This window comes from Scyliorhinus canicula, chromosome 19 (genome assembly GCF_902713615.1).
Source record: "Scyliorhinus canicula chromosome 19, sScyCan1.1, whole genome shotgun sequence".
NCBI classification, from domain to species: Eukaryota; Metazoa; Chordata; class Chondrichthyes; order Carcharhiniformes; family Scyliorhinidae; genus Scyliorhinus; species Scyliorhinus canicula.
The window spans coordinates 1538201-1555848 of NC_052164.1; the positions used below are offsets into that span (position 1 = coordinate 1538201).

The 17648-nt window shown below is 46.1% G+C and overlaps 2 protein-coding genes across 3 annotated transcripts in view; one reads left to right on the forward strand and one right to left on the reverse strand.

Moving 5' to 3' along the window:
* The first annotated feature begins 1371 nt into the window (after positions 1 to 1371).
* Positions 1372 to 16521, forward strand: LOC119954350 (von Willebrand factor C domain-containing protein 2-like). Its single transcript, XM_038779524.1, has 4 exons — positions 1372 to 1790; positions 6762 to 6891; positions 9226 to 9424; positions 16098 to 16521. The coding sequence occupies exons 1-4, from the start codon at positions 1413 to 1415 to the stop codon at positions 16108 to 16110; spliced, it is 720 nt and encodes a 239-aa protein (XP_038635452.1). The 5' UTR covers positions 1372 to 1412; the 3' UTR covers positions 16111 to 16521.
* LOC119954349 (zona pellucida-binding protein 2-like) overlaps positions 10448 to 17648 on the reverse strand; it is a 95796-nt gene continuing 88595 nt past the window's right edge. For both annotated transcript variants that reach the window (XM_038779523.1, XM_038779522.1), the window contains one exon: positions 10448 to 10975. In XM_038779523.1, the coding sequence (XP_038635451.1) occupies positions 10878 to 10975 (98 nt within the window). In that variant the 3' untranslated portion in view covers positions 10448 to 10877. The remainder of the gene's footprint in view (positions 10976 to 17648) is intronic.

The window sequence follows — 17648 nt, forward strand, 5'->3', positions numbered from 1 at the left end:
CCCTACCCTCCCCATCCCCCCTCCCCGCCCCCTACCCTCCCCATCCCCCCTCCCCGCCCCCTACCCTCCCCATCCCCCTCCCCTCCCTGCCCCCTACCCTCCCCATGCCCCCTCCCTGCCCCCTACCCGCCCCATCCCCCCTATCCCCCCTCCCTGCCCCCCTACCCGCCCCATCCCCCCTCCCTGCCCCCCTACCCGCCCCCCCTACCTGCCCCATCCCTCCTCCCTGCCCCTCTACCCGCCCCATCCCCCCTCCCCGCCCCACCCCCCCTACCCGCCCCATCCCCCCTACCCGCCCCATCCCCCCTACCCGCCCCATCCCCCCTACCCGCCCCATCCCCCCTACCCGCCCCATCCCCCCTCCCCGTCCCATCCCCCCTACCCGTCCCATCCCCCTCCCCGTCCCATCCCCCCTCCCCGCCCCTACCCTCCCCCTCCCCGCCCCTACCCTCCCCCTCCCTGCCCCTACCCTCCCCCTCCCTGCCCCTACCCTCCCCCTCCCTGCCCCCCCCCTCCCCCTCCCCCTCCCTGCCCCCTCCCCTCCCCCTCCCTGCCCCCTCCCCTCCCCCTCCCTGCCCCCTCCCCTCCCCCTCCCTGCCCCCTCCCCTCCCCCTCCCTGCCCCCTCCCCTCCCCCTCCCTGCCCCCTCCCCCTCCCTGCCCCCTACCCTCCCCCTCCCTGCCCCCTACCCTCCCCCTCCCTGCCCCCTCTCCCCCTCCCTGCCCCCTACCCTCCCCCTCCCTGCCCCCTACCCTCCCCCTCCCTGCCCCCTACCCTCCCCATCCCCCCTACCCTCCGCATCCCCCCATCCCACCTCCCTTCCCCCTACCCTCCCCCCTCCCCCCACCCTCCCCCCTCCCCTCCCCCCCCATCCCCCCTCCCTGCCCCCCTACCCGCCCCGTCCCCCCTACCCTCCCCCCTCACCATCCAGCCTCAATTGTTTGTTCCTCTTCTATCTTGTTTGTTGCTCATTTTTCTATCTCTTTGCTCTGTGACATGTGAGACTGTCCTTCAGCGAAGGCTGCTGTCGGAATGAATCTGATTGTGTTTTACCGGCTGAAATGTAATATTGTGACTAACTGTAACAGGCCGAAGCCCCACACAGGACCTCGCTAATGTCTGGCCCAAAGACAGCAGCTGGTGCCAAACAAGAGAGGTGGCATCTGTTTGGGTCTATTTCTGCTTTCTGCATTGGCAGCCTCAGGCTGTCTCTGCTGATGAAACTTAGCAGGAGGCATTTCTCAATCAGATGGGCATTTTGGCTGACTGATTGCTGCCAGATACCTGCAGGTTTGTCCAATACGTCACTCAGTCTGAATGTTTATAACTGGCCGGCAGATTCGCAGCATTTCATCATCTTTGTCCCTTTGCTGAGAACAACACAAAAAAAAACTTTGACATTGTTCCTCGCTGATGGCACTTTTAAGAAATGTTTCCCGGCTCGTGTTGTTGTTCCTGACGCTGAAACATCTGGAAAGGTCCAAAGCGGCCAGTGCCAATGAAATCCTTTCTAAAGGTGATTCTGACTACATGCTGCCAGATTACCGAGGGAGAGGCTGCATTGATGACAATGGGTTTGTGTTTGATGTGGGCGAGACGTTTTACCCCACGGCAGCAGCGTGTCCCTGTGTCTGCACTGAACTTGGTCCTGTCTGCCATAAGCCGCAGTGCCCCCGAATCCCGCCCCGGTGTACCCGCCTCAATTACCATTCCTGCTGCCCGCGCTGTGCCCAATTCCGCAATTCGTGTCAATATGGCGGCAAGATGTACCGGCTCTTCCAGGAGTTCTGGGTAACTTTGTTTCTTTGATCCCGTTTCTGCTCTCAATTGTTTTCTGTGATTTTTGTTTAGAGGACCAGCACGGTTTTTTACGCATATCCTGTTTTCCTGCAGTTGCAAATTTCCCTGAAATCAGCAGCTTTAAACATATTCCGTGGGTTATAAAGAGAGAAATTGCCTGGTGCAGGTATCAGAAAGGGACCATCATCCTAAATTGGATTTAGAGGAGTGATATCAGGAAGCACATTTTAGAACCAAAATAGATCCAGTGCAAATGTGAAGATAATGTTCTCCTTTTGAAACGAAGATAGAGAGATTGAGAGGTGTTCAATATCATGAAAGGTCAAGACAGAGCAGATTGAAATAAATTTCCCATTGGTGGGAAAGGGCTGAACTACAGGACAAAAAATTAAGGTGTTTCGCAAAAGAACCAACGACAAAATGATGATAAACCATTTAAAACGGTGAATGTTAGGATCTGCAATGCACTGTCCAAGAGTGTGGTTAGGATCTGGAATGTACTGTGTGAGAGTGTGGTTAGGGTCTGGAATGTACTGTGTGAGAGTGTGGTTAGGGTCTGGAATGTACTGAGAGTGTGTTTAGGGTCTGGAATCTACTGTGTGAGAGTGTGGTTAGGGTCTGGGATGTACTGTGTGAGAGTGTGGTTAGGGTCTGGAATGTACTGTGTGAGAGTGTGGTTAGGGTCTGGGATGTACTGTGTGAGAGTGCGGTTAGGGTCTGGGATGTACTGTGTGAGAGTGTGGTTAGGATCTGGAATGTACAGTGTGAGAGTGTGGTTAGGGTCTGGAATGTACTGAGAGTGTGGTTAGGATCTGGAATGTACAGTGTGAGAGTGTGGTTAGGGTCTGGAATGTACTGAGAGTGTGGTTAGGGTCTGGAATGTACTGTGTGAGAGTGTGGTTAGGGTCTGGAATGTACTGAGAATGTGGTTAGGATCTGGAATGTACAGTGTGAGAGTGTGGTTAGGGTCTGGAATGTACAGTGTGAGAGTGTGGTTAGGGTCTGGAATGTACTGTGTGAGAGTGTGGTTAGGGTCTGGAATGTACTGTGTGAGAGTGTGGTTAGGGTCTGGAATGTACTGTGTGAGAGTGTGGTTAGGGTCTGGAATGTACTGTGTGAGAGTGTGGTTAGGGTCTGGAATGTACTGTGTGAGAGTGTGGTTAGGGTCTGGAATGTACTGTGTGAGAGTGTGGTTAGGGTCTGGAATGTACTGTGTGAGAGTGTGGTTAGGGTCTGGAATGTACTGTGTGAGAGTGTGGTTAGGGTCTGGAATGTACTGTGTGAGAGTGTGGTTAGGATCTGGAATGTACTGTGTGAGAGTGTGGTTAGGATTAGGATCTGGAATGTACTGTGTGAGAGTGTGGTTAGGGTCTGGAATGTACTGAGAGTGTGGTTAGGGTCTGGAATGTACTGTGTGAGAGTGTGGTTAGGGTCTGGGATGTACTGAGAGTGTGGTTAGGGTCTGGAATGTACTGTGTGAGAGTGTGGTTAGGGTCTGGAATGTACTGTGTGAGAGTGTGGTTAGGGTCTGGAATGTACTGTGTGAGAGTGTGGTTAGGATCTGGAATGTACTGTGTGAGAGTGTGGTTAGGGTCTGGAATGTACTGTGTGAGAGTGTGGTTAGGATCTGGAATGTACTGTGTGAGAGTGGTTAGGATCTGGAATGTACTGTGTGAGAGTGTGGTTAGGGTCTGGGATGTACTGTGTGAGAGTGTGGTTAGGGTCTGGAATGTACTGTGTGTGAGTGTGGTTAGGGTCCGGGATGTACTGTGTGAGAGTGTGGTTAGGGTCTAGAATGTACTGTGTGAGAGTGTGGTTAGGGTCTGGAATGTACTGTGTGAGAGTGTGGTTAGGGTCTGGAATGTACTGTGTGAGAGTGTGGTTAGGGTCTGGGATGTACTGTGTGAGAGTGTGGTTAGGGTCTGGAATGTACTGTGTGAGAGTGTGGTTAGGGTCTGGGATGTACTGTGTGAGAGTGTGGTTAGGGTCTGGGATGTACTGTGTGAGAGTGTGGTTAGGGTCTGGAATGTACTGTGTGAGAGTGTGGTTAGGGTCTGGAATGTACTGTGTGTGAGTGTGGTTAGGGTCCGGGATGTACTGTGTGAGAGTGTGGTTAGGGTCTGGAATGTACTGTGTGAGAGTGTGGTTAGGGTCTGGAATGTAGTGTGTGAGAGTGTGGTTAGGGTCTGGAATGTACTGTGTGAGAGTGTGGTTAGGGTCTGGAATGTACTGTGTGAGAGTGTGGTTAGGGTCTGGAATGTACTGTGTGAGAGTGTGGTTAGGGTCTGGAATGTACTGTGTGAGAGTGTGGTTAGGGTCTGGGATGTACTGTGTGAGAGTGTGGTTAGGGTCTGGGATGTACTGTGTGAGAGTGTGGTTAGGGTCTGGAATGTACTGAGAGTGTGGTTAGGGTCTGGAATGTACTGTGTGAGAGTGTGGTTAGGGTCTGGAATGTACTGTGTGAGAGTGTGATTAGGGTCTGGAATGTACTGAGAGTGTGGTTAGGGTCTGGAATGTACTGTGTGAGAGTGTGGTGAGGGTCTGGAATGTACTGTGTGAGAGTGTGGTTAGGGTCTGGAATGTACTGTGTGTGAGTGTGGTTAGGGTCTGGAATGTACTGTGTGAGAGTGTGGTTAGGGTCTGGAATGTACTGTGTGAGAGTGTGGTTAGGGTCTGGAATGTACTGAGAGTGTGGTTAGGGTCTGGAATGTACTGAGAGTGTGGTTAGGGTCTGGAATGTACTGTGTGAGAGTGTGGTTAGGATCTGGAATGTACTGTGTGAGAGTGTGGTTAGGATCTGGAATGTACTGTGTGAGAGTGTGGTTAGGATTAGGATCTGGAATGTACTGTGTGAGAGTGTGGTTAGGATTAGGATCTGGAATGTACTGTGTGAGAGTGTGGTTAGGGTCTGGAATGTACTGAGAGTGTGGTTAGGGTCTGGAATGTGCAGTGTGAGAGTGTGGTTAGGGTCTGGAATGTACTGTGTGAGAGTGTGGTTAGGATTAGGATCTGGAATGTACTGTGTGAGAGTGTGGTTAGGGTCTGGAATGTACTGAGAGTGTGGTTAGGGTCTGGAATGTACAGTGTGAGAGTGTGGTTAGGGTCTGGAATGTACTGTGTGAGAGTGTGGTTAGGGTCTGGAATGTACTGTGTGAGAGTGTGGTTCGGATCTGGAATGTACTGTGTGAGAGTGTGGTTAGGGTCTGGAATGTACTGTGTGAGAGTGTGGTTCGGATCTGGAATGTACTGTGTGAGAGTGTGGTTAGGGTCTGGAATGTACTGTGTGAGAGTGTGGTTAGGGTCTGGAATGTACTGAGAGTGTGGTTAGGGTCTGGAATGTACTGTGTGAGAGTGTGGTTAGGGTCTGGAATGTACTGAGAGTGTGGTTAGGGTCTGGAATGTACTGAGAGTGTGGTTAGGGTCTGGAATGTACTGTGTGAGAGTGTGGTTAGGGTCTGGAATGTACTGAGAGTGTGGTTAGGGTCTGGAATGTACTGTGTGAGAGTGTGGTTAGGATTAGGATCTGGAATGTACTGTGTGAGAGTGTGGTTAGGAAACCATCTAATCCTATTCTGCAATTTACTCCTGTGGAAGTTGTGGAGACAAGTTGTGCATCATGACTGAGATCACTAGATTTTTTTTGTCGTTAAATATACAAAGGGAGTAAAGGCTGATAAACGGGTTCCAGGTACAGATCAGACTGATTGAACTCTTATTGTGTCTGTCTGAGCAAAGTTGATTTACACCTTTTTGTAATATTTTTTTCAATGTGATGTATAAATGTGCATGTTACCAAAGTGTAAAGGTTTAGGAGGGACAGATCTGTCTCTCCTGCAGACTTATCACACCAACACTACCACCTGCTGCCTTTAAATAGTAACTTTGTGAATTGAACAGATTATGCTCTCTCCACAGTTACCCCCTGCAGTCTAAAATAAGTCAGTGGGTCTTTGTTACCAATTGATGCACAACTTAACAATCATTGCCTGCTATTGGTAAATTTATACCAATTCAATCTGTTGAACGATTATTTCTTACTGGTATATATGTGCCCGAATCATTGAAGGTGGCAGGCAGGCGGGTGGGGGGGGGGGGGGGAGCAGTTAATAAAGCAGAGTGTTCTGGACTTTATTAATAGGGCAGAGGACAAGACTGGGGAGGTTGTGCTGAACTTGTAGAAGGCACTCATTCAACCTCGGTTGGAATATTGTGCACAGTTCTGGGCTCCACACTATAGGATGTGAACCCATTGGAGAGAGAGCAGAAGAGGTTTACAAGGATAGTTCCAGGGATGAGAAACTTCAAGTTATGAGGATAGATTGGAGAGGTCCTTGGAGAGAAGTAAGCTAAAAGGAGATTTAATAGACATGTTCAAAATCCTGAGTGGGCTGGTCAAAATAGACAGGGAGAAACTGTTCCTGCTCGAAAAAGGATCGGGAACGAGAGGGAAAGTGATTTGCAAAGGAAATAAATGTGAGGGAAACCTTTTTCACACAGCGAGTGGTTGGGGTCTGGAATGCATGGCCTGGAAATGTGGGGGAGGCAGTTTCAATTCAAGAGGGCATTGGATGGTTATTTGAATAGAAACAATGTGCAGGGGAACAGGGAAAAGACAGGAAAATGGCAGCAAGTGATGATGCTTATTTGGAGAACTGGGCAGATACGATGGGCCGAGTGGCCTCCTTCTGTACCAGAACAATTCTGTGATACTTGTGCACGAGATCCTGGCTGGTGCTATATTTGATATTGTTCTGATAACTTGGATAGCGAACATTAAGATGCTGGAAACTTAGAGAATTCAATATTAAGTCCCCACTAGTACTCCTTCAATGAAATATGTTGTTCCCACTGACCCATCAACCTCTCTGTCAGGTTTTAAATTATGATACTGTTGAAATGATATTTCCAGGAAGTTTGGCTTGATGGATCACCAATTTCTGATGTTTAACATTGTTTCTGTAGCCATCTGCCTGTGAGAGGTGTCGGTGTGAGGCTAATCACCAAGTATACTGTCTGACTGCAGAATGTGCTCCTGTCCACTGCGTCAACCCATCATATGAACCCAACCAGTGCTGTCCTGTATGCAAGCAGGGTAAGTTCCATTTACAATACCAATGTAGGGTCAAAAGCGCATTAGGATGGGAAGGACTTCACTTTTCCAAAGTGCTCCTGGCTGCCTTCCAAAGCTTTGCTGCTGTATTCCAGCTAGCACTGAGTGCTAAGCTCAGCCATCACCCCTGGTTTAGTTGGAGTTGTGAGGATTTAGATAGATAGAATTTACAGAAGGAGGCAATTCGGCCCATCAAGTCTGCACCGGCCCTTGGAAAGAGCACCCTATCCAAGCCCACACCTCCACCCTATCCCCGTAACCCCAGCCATTCTTTTGGACACTAAGGGCAATTGTGCATGGCTAATCCACCTAACCTGCACATCTTTGGACTGTGGGAGGAAACCGGAGCACCCGGAGGAAACCCACACAGACACGAGAACGTGCAGACTCCACACAGACAGTCACCTAAGGCTAGAATTTAACCTGGGTCCCGGGAGCAGTGAGGCAACTGTGCTAACCACTGTGTTACCGTGCTTATACTCTACAACACCTAGGGTCGGGTAAGACAAGAGTTCAGGCTCCTATAGCCATTCCTGTGATGGGTCAATGGCACACTGGTTTCCCAATGGCAGTGCAACTCCCCCTCAAAAGCTCATTGTTTGCACATTTGCCACTTTGGTAACACTGGCTCCCAACACACAGCTCTCGAATGACTGATGGCAACATCAAAGAGACTTTCTAAGGCTGGTAACCAGGAACACCCTGCCAGTTTATCGTTAGGTGCTGCTTCAAGGATGGTAGCGGTATGGAGCGAATATAAAAGATGCAGATGGGAGTTAAGCAGACTCTGAATAGAAAGGCCACTTTCCCTTCCTAGCGCATCCAGGTTTTCTCCTTGCTAAATGATACAGCTAGAAATCTATTTATTAGCCATTCCTGTATTCAGTTCCAAAACTGGCCAGAACAACCTGTTGGGCACATGTGAAATATCAGAGAGGCGAGTGCTCTTACTCTCTGAGCTGGAGCCTCAACCTGTCACCATAAATATTAATAATGTGGATTAGAGAATGGTGTCAGATGTTCAGTTTGCTACAGGTGGACATAAGAGTTAAACTATGAGGACAGGATGTGAAAACATCTGCATTCCCTTCAGTTGCGAGAGTAAAGGGGGCTCTAACTTAGGTGGTTTCAATGGCCAAAGGATTTAAATGGGTAGACACAGAGAAATCTTGTGGGGAGGGAATAGAAAGTGTTGATGAAGGTAATGCTGTTGGTGTGGTGCATTTGGACTTTCAGAAGGCATCTAGTACAGTGCCACAGAACAGTCGATGGGAACAGTTATAGCTGACTGAATAAACAAGACAGCAGCAATATGGATACAAAATTGGCTGAATAATAGGAAGCCGAGAGTAATGGCAAATGGATATTTTCTGGGCTGGAGGAAGGTTTGAAATGGTGTTCTGCAAGGGTCGGCGTTGGGACATTTACTTTTCCTGATATTTATTAATAATCTAGAGCTTGGGTGCAGGGGACAATTTCAAAGTTTGTGGATGATACCAAACTTGGAAAGATAAACTGTGAAGATGACAGTGTAGAACTTCAAAGGGACATGGACAAGTTGGTGAAGTGGGCCGATGGGTGGCAGATGAAGTTCAATGTGCAGAGGTGTGAGGTGATACATTTGGTAGGAATAAAATGGAAAGACAATATAAAGGGGTAAAATAAGGAGCGGAGGGACCTGGGTGCATATGTGTATGGACCATTGTAGGACAAGTGGAGAGAACAGTTAATAAAGTATATAGAATCCTGGGCTTTATTAATCGCGGCACAAGAGCAAGGTTATTATGAACTTATACAAGACACTAGTTAGACCTCAGCTGGAATATTGTGCACAGTTCTGGTTGCCACACAGCAGGAAGGATGTGAACACATTGGAGAGAGAGCAGAAGATGTTTACAAGAATGGTTGAGGGATGAGAGGCTTCAGTTGTAAGGATAGATTGGAGAGCTGCTTCATACACGATGAACCAAATTACCTCCTCCTGCACTGTAACAATTCTGTGTCCAGAACAAGCGAGTGCAAGTTTAAAATGATAGTGAGGAGGGAAGTCAATCCACCTTTATTGATGTGGATGCTTGGGGATAGTGAGACGTTCAAGACTGAGGTACATGCATTTCTGTTGGGTGAATTGGGCAAAAACAAGTAAATGGAGTTGAAGCATCAATCAACCATGATCTAATTGAGCGTCACAGGTCAAGGAGCAATACGGTCTCCTCCTGGTCCATATTTGGACCGGATTCAGGATTTATATTAAACCTTTATTTACTAGTCAGCCTTGCCTGTCTCTGGCATTATAACACTGTTTCATTCTTGCAGGACCCAACTGCTTTGCAGGAAACACCATTATCCCTGCTGGTGTGAAAGTGGAAATGGATGGAAAGTCTGTCTGTTTCTGTCCATATAAGGATGGCTCCTGGGAACCTCAACAGCAAGCAATCTGCAGCTCCCATGGCACAAGGCAGGGCCATCATTATAGTGTAAATGAAGGACACCAATGGGAATGGGAACATGGACGGTAGGCTCTTTGCAGAATGCTGTGGACCTGCTACTGTCATAATGAATGTTCCTAGATTGTGCTCACATTATAAAGGGGATCTTAACCAATTGGTCACAGGCCAAACGATCCATTCAGGGAAAGGCCAGGTCAATTACCAGACCATGATACAGCACTCTGCCAGCAGTAAAGCGAGTCTTGTCAGAGGGTAGGGTAAGGTTGGGATGGAGCTGTTAATTTCTGTGTCTCTTGGTTGCACAGGAATAATTTGAGGTTTCCCATTCTAAGGCCCCGTCCTCTGGCCGTCGAGTTTTACTGAGTGAATCATTTGGATTGTAGCTCCCTCCACCTGGCCCTCACAACTTCATTGGGTTCTTCATGCATCAAGTCAGTGAGGTTCAAGACAGGTGGGTTCCTGGGGCACCTCCAGTGGGAAGAAAGTCAATCACCTGAATTTTAATTGTTACCGCCCTTATTTCTGCTAGGCGGAGAGAATTAAAACCTCTCCTTCCTTCTGTGTCAGTATTGGGAAAGTGCTCGCTACGGTCTTGTTCCAGCAATATGGGAACTCTAACACAAACTGCTCTGCCCATAACTTCTAGTCAAATGTAGCAACCGTCTCTGCTAATTGTGGAGGATGCTCCACACTCAATCTCCACACCTGTTTGCAGAGTGTCTGACATTTATTGTAAAAATATAAATAAAAGTTGTTTGGTGGTACAGTTTATGGCACTGTGTACCTGTGTTTACAATGACTTAAAACTGCAAACCATGATAAAACATTAACGAAAGTTCAGCCTGCACCATAAGTTAGTTAAATTGAGTTTTCCCCACCTGTTTGTTTTTTGATAGGATTGTGCAGCCTTGACTGTTTAGTGAACCTAGTGACTCACACGCAGTCACTGTGCCTAGCAGCAGCTCAATGTGCACTGTTTTAACAAACCCGATGATTGATTGCCTTGAGATTAAACAATCACTGACATATATGACTGATCTTCTCGTTAAACAACTAATTGATAAATGCAAACTTAAAGAAGCTGGTGCTTGGTTTTAGTCGCATTTTTAAAGAAGCTTTAACACTTTCTGATAATTCATGGATAGTTCAATAATCGAGAGTTTGATTATACATAACAATGATCCACATTATTACCACATTACTGCTGAATATTAGAGACGTCAGCAAACTGGGATTTGTATGATATTTAACGATTACCAACTGGAGATAAATAACGTCAATCTAATTAGGACAGCAGAAGCAGTCACAAATTTTCACAAAGCTAGATCTTACAGCAATTGTTCCCAATATAGATTTCACAAATTTAGTTGATGTAAACAGGTAGATCCTTGTAAGACAATAATGTAATCTTACTAATAATATCAGAGGTTAACTTGTGCTTAGCAGGTGAAATTATTTTTGGAAGAGAGCAGCATTAATTGTTGAGATGAATATAAAATTGGAATAACATGGCTCTGGTTAGCAGGCAGTTGCTCCATAGTAATTAATCTTGACACTAGTGCAGGGTTTACAGAACATATCGTTGTTGGGACTGTACATTCCGTGATCACAAACCACTGTGGGAGTAAACATGGAGACATATTGTCAGGATACACAACATGGCAACTGAAACAGAAGCAATTTCTCAAGACATCCTTACAGTCAACATCTAACATATCCACAAAGCTGAGATGATAGGTACCAAAGTCATTCACCTGGTTACAATCATTAACCTGACACCAGAAGGTAGACGTGGACATGTTTTCAGTGTAATGTCTGCATAGATCATCAGTAATTTAGTTGACAGTTCCTACAACACAGGAATTGGAATTGTAATGTCAGAATTTGTGTGTTCTCTGTACAGTGACTAGTGGGTATTGTGAATCCTTCCACAGTCCAGCCGTAAACAGTCACTGTGTATTGAGTAGACATTGGTCTAGAAATTGTGGCAAGTGGAACTCGTGTAAAGGCACAAAGAAGTCTCTGAATTCCCCAATATGATGGGCAGGAATCTCAGCAGGACAGGAATAGGCTGCGTGCCATATTGGATAAGGATAAATGAGGGTGTCCTTTCCTGACCAGGCTACGCATATGCAAATAAGAGGCTAATGCCTGCTTGGGATTCCCGCTCCAACACTGCTTTACCCAGAGGCAGCGTCACCATCACACTCATGCAATCCAAGACCATAGAAAGTCGCCACTTAAAATGCTATGTTACTTATCATCGAAAACAGAGAAGGGTTATAACACAGGAGGCCATTCAGTCCGCTGTGTCTGTGCCCGTAACCCTGCACATTCTTCCCTTTGAGATAATGGTCCAGTATCCTCCTGTATCCCGGAATATTTAATGTTTAGCCCTGCCCTTCTTTGAGCAAGGCCTCTATTGTAATCCCAACATCACAGTCACATGTACTGCAACCAGCAACAAAACCCTAATATCCTTCCCATCACCACCACCCCAGGTCCCACCTTGGCAGTTCCTGCTGCTTCCACCATCATTGAGTCCTTTGATTGGTGTGATCCATGACTTGATCTTTTCCTCCTTTCTGCAGCACATCTCATTTGCTAATTTCCCATTCCAGTGCCCCCTTCAGGGTTTAGTTATTTGAATGTTGTAATTACCCCTTTCTTTGAGCAACCGGATGGGGCCAATTTTCCTCAGCTGATTGAGTCCATTAGTTGAGACCAGACACGTTGGTCCTCCCTGCCGGTATCATGGCTGGGTACGATTGCATTGGTCAAAATGAATGTCTTCATTGCTGTATTCTTTACAGATGTTGTCAATCTTATTGTCTGCTAAGGTCTTAAAAGAGATGAACGGAGTAATCAGCTCATTCTAACAGAATAAGAAGAAGCCTCGTTTGAAGTTACCCAAGTTGCAGCTTCCAGGTTCGAAAGGGGAGATTGCAGAATGTACCAATTAACCTTATCTTAGGATGAGGGACTGGGTTAGAGAGGACCCCACCTCCATCGGACTCAATATTAAAGCAAGCTATTTAGTGTATGCTTTATAGGTCCTGTTGTTTTATAGAGACTTTTGATTGGGCTCTGCGAGGTGTGAAAATCCTATTAATACCCACAGAAAGTGGAGGAGGGTCTGTCAATTAGAAGGGAGATCTAAACTGACTTCCGCTCTCTCTCTCATTCAGGGCAACTTGGACCTCCCACCAGGTCTGATAGACCATGGATTTGATATTTGGAGAGATAGAGGTATTTATAGACTGGGAGATATGTTCAGTGGTCATCCTTTGAGCAGCTATGCCAACAATTTGATATTCTGAGACACTCCTTTTTTAAGAATCTGCAACAAGGCTTTATTGTTAATAAGACAACAATGTGCCTTGACAATTCTGTTCCTCGGTGGTGGTGGTGGCAGGGGGACCTGACTTCTGCGGAGCCTAAAGAGTTAATTAGCAAGTTCTATGATACCGTATGATCTAGATGTGCTTAAAGTGCCTGGTAGTCGAGGGTGATTGTATACACTGTGTATGGTCCTGTGTCAAGATTCAATCCTATTAGTCTGGAGTAGGTAAGGAATTTGGGAGGATATTTGCCAAGGCTTTAAAATTTGATCCTTTATTCCCAATTCTGGGTTTTCCAGATGGGAGAATTATTGACGTTAGTGAAAAAAACGCTGTATAACATCCGAACCTTTGCAGCTCGGAAAACTATCCTCTGCTCCTAGATTCGAATCCTTAGATTCAGAATTGGCATAAAATAGTTATGGGTTGTATTGCTATGGGATTCCAGACTTCTGCACTCCGTTCTAAGTTGGATACATTCCGTAAAGTGCAGGATGCCTATCTCAAATATATAAGCTCTGCTGTTATGGGCCAGGGTTTAGAGAATCCCAAAGTGTATCATGGAATTCACCTGACCCACAACTTTTAATAGATTGTGGTATGGGGAGCACACAGCCCACTCTACAGGTGTGGTACAGCAGAAAAGGAAAAGTATTTTTTAAAGCAAAACAATGTTTATTCTATGAACTCAAGTTAACCTTTTTAAAACATACAGTGAACATCTTAGCAACCATTAATTCAAATACAACCCCCAAAGAATACAACACTAAGTAACCCTGTATGCTGTCCTTTTAACATCCATACGACTTAAAAACAAAATCTTTAACAGAAGCACATCAGGTTAAAGTCACTACTGAAAACATTTATAATTCTGAATTCACCAAATGATCAAGAGATTGCCAGTCAAGGACAGTAGTGGGAAGTTGTGCGTGGAGTCCGAGGAGATAGGAGAGGTGCTAAATGAATATTTTTCGTCAGTATTCACACAGGAAAAAGACAATGTTGTCGAGGAGAATACTGAGATACAGGCTACTAGACTAGAAGGGTTTCAGGTTCATAAGGAGGAGGTGCTAGCAATTCTGGAAAGTGTGAAAATAGATAAGTCCCCTGGGCCGGATGGGATTTATCCTAGGATTCTCTGGGAAGCTAGGGAAGATATTGCTGAGCCTTTGGCTTTGATCTTTATGTCATCATTGTCTACAGGAATAGTGCCAGACGACTGGAGGATAGCAAATGTTGTCCCCTTGTTCAAGAAGGGGAGTAGAGACAACCCCGGTAACTATAGACCAGTGAGCCTTACTTCTGTTGTGGGCAAAGTCTTGGAATGGTTTATAAGAGATAGGATTTATAATCATCTGGAAAGGAATAATTTGATTAGCGATAGTCAACACGGCTTTGTGAAGGGTAGGTCGTGCCTCACAAACCTTATTGAGTTCTTTGAGAAGGTGACCAAACAGGTGGACGAGGGTAAAGCAGTTGATGTGGTATATACGGATTTCAGTAAAGCGTTTGATAAGGTTCCCCATGGTAGGCTATTGCAGAAAATACGGAGCATGGGATTCAGGGTGATTTAGCAGTTTGGATCAGAAATTGGCTAGCTGGAAGAAGACAAAGGGTGGTGGTTGATGGGAAATGTTCAGCCTGGAGTTCAATTACTAGTGGTGTACCACAGGGGTCTGTTTTGGGGCCACTGCTGTTTGTCATTTTTATAAATGACCTGGAGGAGGGCGTAGAAGGATGGGTGAGTAAATTTGCATATGACACTAAAGTCGGTGGAGTTGTGGACAGTGCGAAAGGATGTTACAGGTTACAGAGGGACATAGATAAGCTGCAGAGCTGGGCTGAGAGGTGGCAAATGGAGTTTAATGCAGAAAAGTGTGAGGTGATTCATTTTGGAAGGAATAACAGGAAGACAGAGTACTGGGCTAATGGTAAGATTCTTGGTAGTGTGGATGTGCAGAGAGATCTCGGTGTCCATGTACATAGATCCCTGAAAGTTGCCATCCAGGTTGATAAGAAGGTTTATTGGTGGAGGGATTGAGTTTCGGAGCCATGAGGTCATGTTGCAGCTGTACAAAACTCTGGTGCGGCCGCATTTGGAGTATTGCGTGCAATTCTGGTTGCTGCATTATAGGAAGGATGTGGAAGCATTGGAAAGGGTGCAGAGGAGATTTACCAGGATGTTGCCTGGTATGGAGGGAAGATCTTATGAGGGAAGGCTGAGGGACTTGAGGCTGTTTTCGTTAGAGAGAAGAAGGTTAAGAGGTGACTTATTTGAGGCATACAAGATGATCAGAGGATTAGATAGGGTGGAGAGTGAGAGCCTTTTTCTTCGGATGGTGATGTCTAGCACAAGGGGAGATAAATATTATTTAAATTGAGGGGAGATAGATATAGGACAGATGTCAGAGGTAGGTTCTTTACTCAGAGAGTAGTAAGGGCGTGGAATGCCCTGCCGGCAACAGTATTGGACTCACCAACATTAAGGGCATTCAAATGGTCATTGGATAGGCATATGGATGATAAGGGAATAGTGTAGATGGGCTTTAGAGGGGTTTCACAGGTCAGCGCAACATCGAGGGCCGAAGGGCCTGTACTGCGCTGTAATGTTCTATGTTCTACGTTTTCATGGCAGAGAGATCAGCAGTACAGCTGCTTTGTCTGGCTTCAGCTCCAACACTGAAAATGAAACCAAAACGGAACAGACACACCCAAGCTTTTCTCAAAGTGAAACTAAAAAGCTGAGCCAGAGCTCAGCTCCACCCACACTCTGACATCACTGCAGTAATATGAGCAGCTAAACATTCCTTAAAGTGACATTCTCATGACACCACCCAGTCTGATCTGCTCCTGCAAGGTTTTCTGTCAGTCATGTTGTAAGTCTTGATTTTGCTGTACATAAAGTTGTGCATCTCCTTATGCCATTTTATGTTTGTATGGCTCTATCTTCTTCGCCCCCCCCCCCCCCCCCCCAGCCTCTCTGATTGATCCTTATGGACTATAGTTCTGTGATTAACCTTTCTTTCTCTGTTCTTACGTTTACAAAAATATTTGTTCTGTACTGTACCTGTTTATGTTTTGCACATTTGTTGCATGATGTGAAATATGATAAAACTCTAATAAAATATATGTTAGAGCCAAAGAGGGCTGAGGATATAAATTCTGAGAATGTAAAATTAAGTGACCGTCTGAGAGGGTCTTGTGTGGGTGATGCTAAGAGTCAGTGGAATGTCACACTCTTTCTCAGACAGACATGCAAAAGGAAGAAGCCATGCAAACATGGATTGCCATCTCCTGTGGTGACAATGGAAGCTGATTATCATCTCGGACATCTCAGCAGGAATTATATCCTGTAACTTATGCCCCAGCTCTGATTTGTACATTTTCCCTTCCCAAGGATCTGGTATTAAAAAGCCAGCTGCAAAAGTTGGGATAGAACTTTAAGGATGGTGAGTGATCGCACTCACATCAGCATTGATTGGCAGTGGGCAGGACCTCCGTCCACCCTTGGGTTCAGCTCTTGGTGTGTGGACTAGTGCTGGGTGTGACATAGAAGCAAGAAAAGGCAACAGCAGTTACGGCTGCTCTGGCAGGTAAAAAAATAAAAGTTTCACTCTCTCTGATTGAAAACAAGCCAAATCTGCAAAGCCGCAGCTGAAATGACAGCAAGACAACTCTCTCAGCAAAACTGCAGAACCCTGCAATCTCAAAACCAACTATTCAACGGCTAAAGTCAGTGCTGTGGGAAGTCTCAAACAGCTGTAACATTTCACCAATTCCTAACAGAACAAGTTAAAGACTGATTTATATTTTTTTGTACTCATTACTAATCTGTGTGAATGTATGTGCATGTGTTGTTTATTAGTTTTCTTACGTTTAATAGCTAATAAACAAATTATATCTTTAATGAGGAGGTGTGGTATAGTGGTATTGTCGTTGGACTAGTAATGCAGAAACGCAGGATAATGATCTGGGGACCTGGATTCGAATCCCACCCCGGTAAGTGGTGGAATTGAAACTCAACTAAATATCTGGAATTAAAAGTCTTATGGTGACCATGGAACCATTGTTGATTGTCATAAAAACCCATCTGGTTCACTAATCTCCTTTAAGGAAGGAAATCTGCCGTCCTTACCTGGTTTGGCCTATATGTGACTCCAGACTCACAGCAATGTGATTGACTCTGAAATGGCCTAGCCAAGCCACTCAGTTGTATTCAACCACTACGAAAACACACAATGACAGCACTGTGGGTGTACTACACCTCGGGGACTGCAGCGGTTCAAGAAGGCAGCTCACTACCAACTTCTGAAGGGCAACTAGGGATGGGCAATAAATGTTGGCAGCACGGTAGCATTGTGGATAGCACAAATGCTTCACAGCTCCAGGTTCGATTCCGGCTTGGGTCACTGTCTGTGCGGAGTCTGCACATCCTCCCCGTGTTTGCGTGGGTTTCCTCCGGGTGCTCCGGTTTCCTCCCACAGTCCAAACATGTGCAGGTTAGGTGGATTGGCCATGATAAATTACCCTTCGTGTCCAAAATTGCCCTTAGTGTTGGGTGGGGTTACTGGGTTATGGGGATAGGGTGGAGGTGTTGACCTTGGGTAGGGTGCTCTTTCCAAGAGTCGGTGCAGACTCGATGGGCCGAATGGCCTCCTCCTGCACTGTACATTCTATGAAACCAGCGAAGCCCACATCCTGTAAATTAATTTTTAAAAACTCAAGAAAGCCTGGCTCCTCTTAAAACATAAATTGGGACTGGAAAAATAACCGCATGGGAAGGGATCCTTTTGAAGTAAATTTGTTACAACCAACCGAGGTGATTGAATAAAAAGACCCCCTCTAGTTTATTCCTCCTCGCATAACAATTTGGAGGTATCCCATCTGGAATTTAGCAAATTTGGGCTCATGCTGAGGTAGTTTACACAGAGTCAGAAGATAACAAATG

Bases quoted from the DNA above. Each gene is read 5' to 3' on its own strand.
- LOC119954350 (XM_038779524.1), top strand. From the start codon at position 1,413: ATGGCACTTTTAAGAAATGTTTCCCGGCTCGTGTTGTTGTTCCTGACG. The intron at 1,791-6,761 runs GTAACTTTGTTT...TTGTTTCTGTAG, and splicing joins GGCTCTTCCAGGAGTTCTGG to CCATCTGCCTGTGAGAGGTG. The intron at 6,892-9,225 runs GTAAGTTCCATT...TCATTCTTGCAG, and splicing joins CTGTCCTGTATGCAAGCAGG to GACCCAACTGCTTTGCAGGA.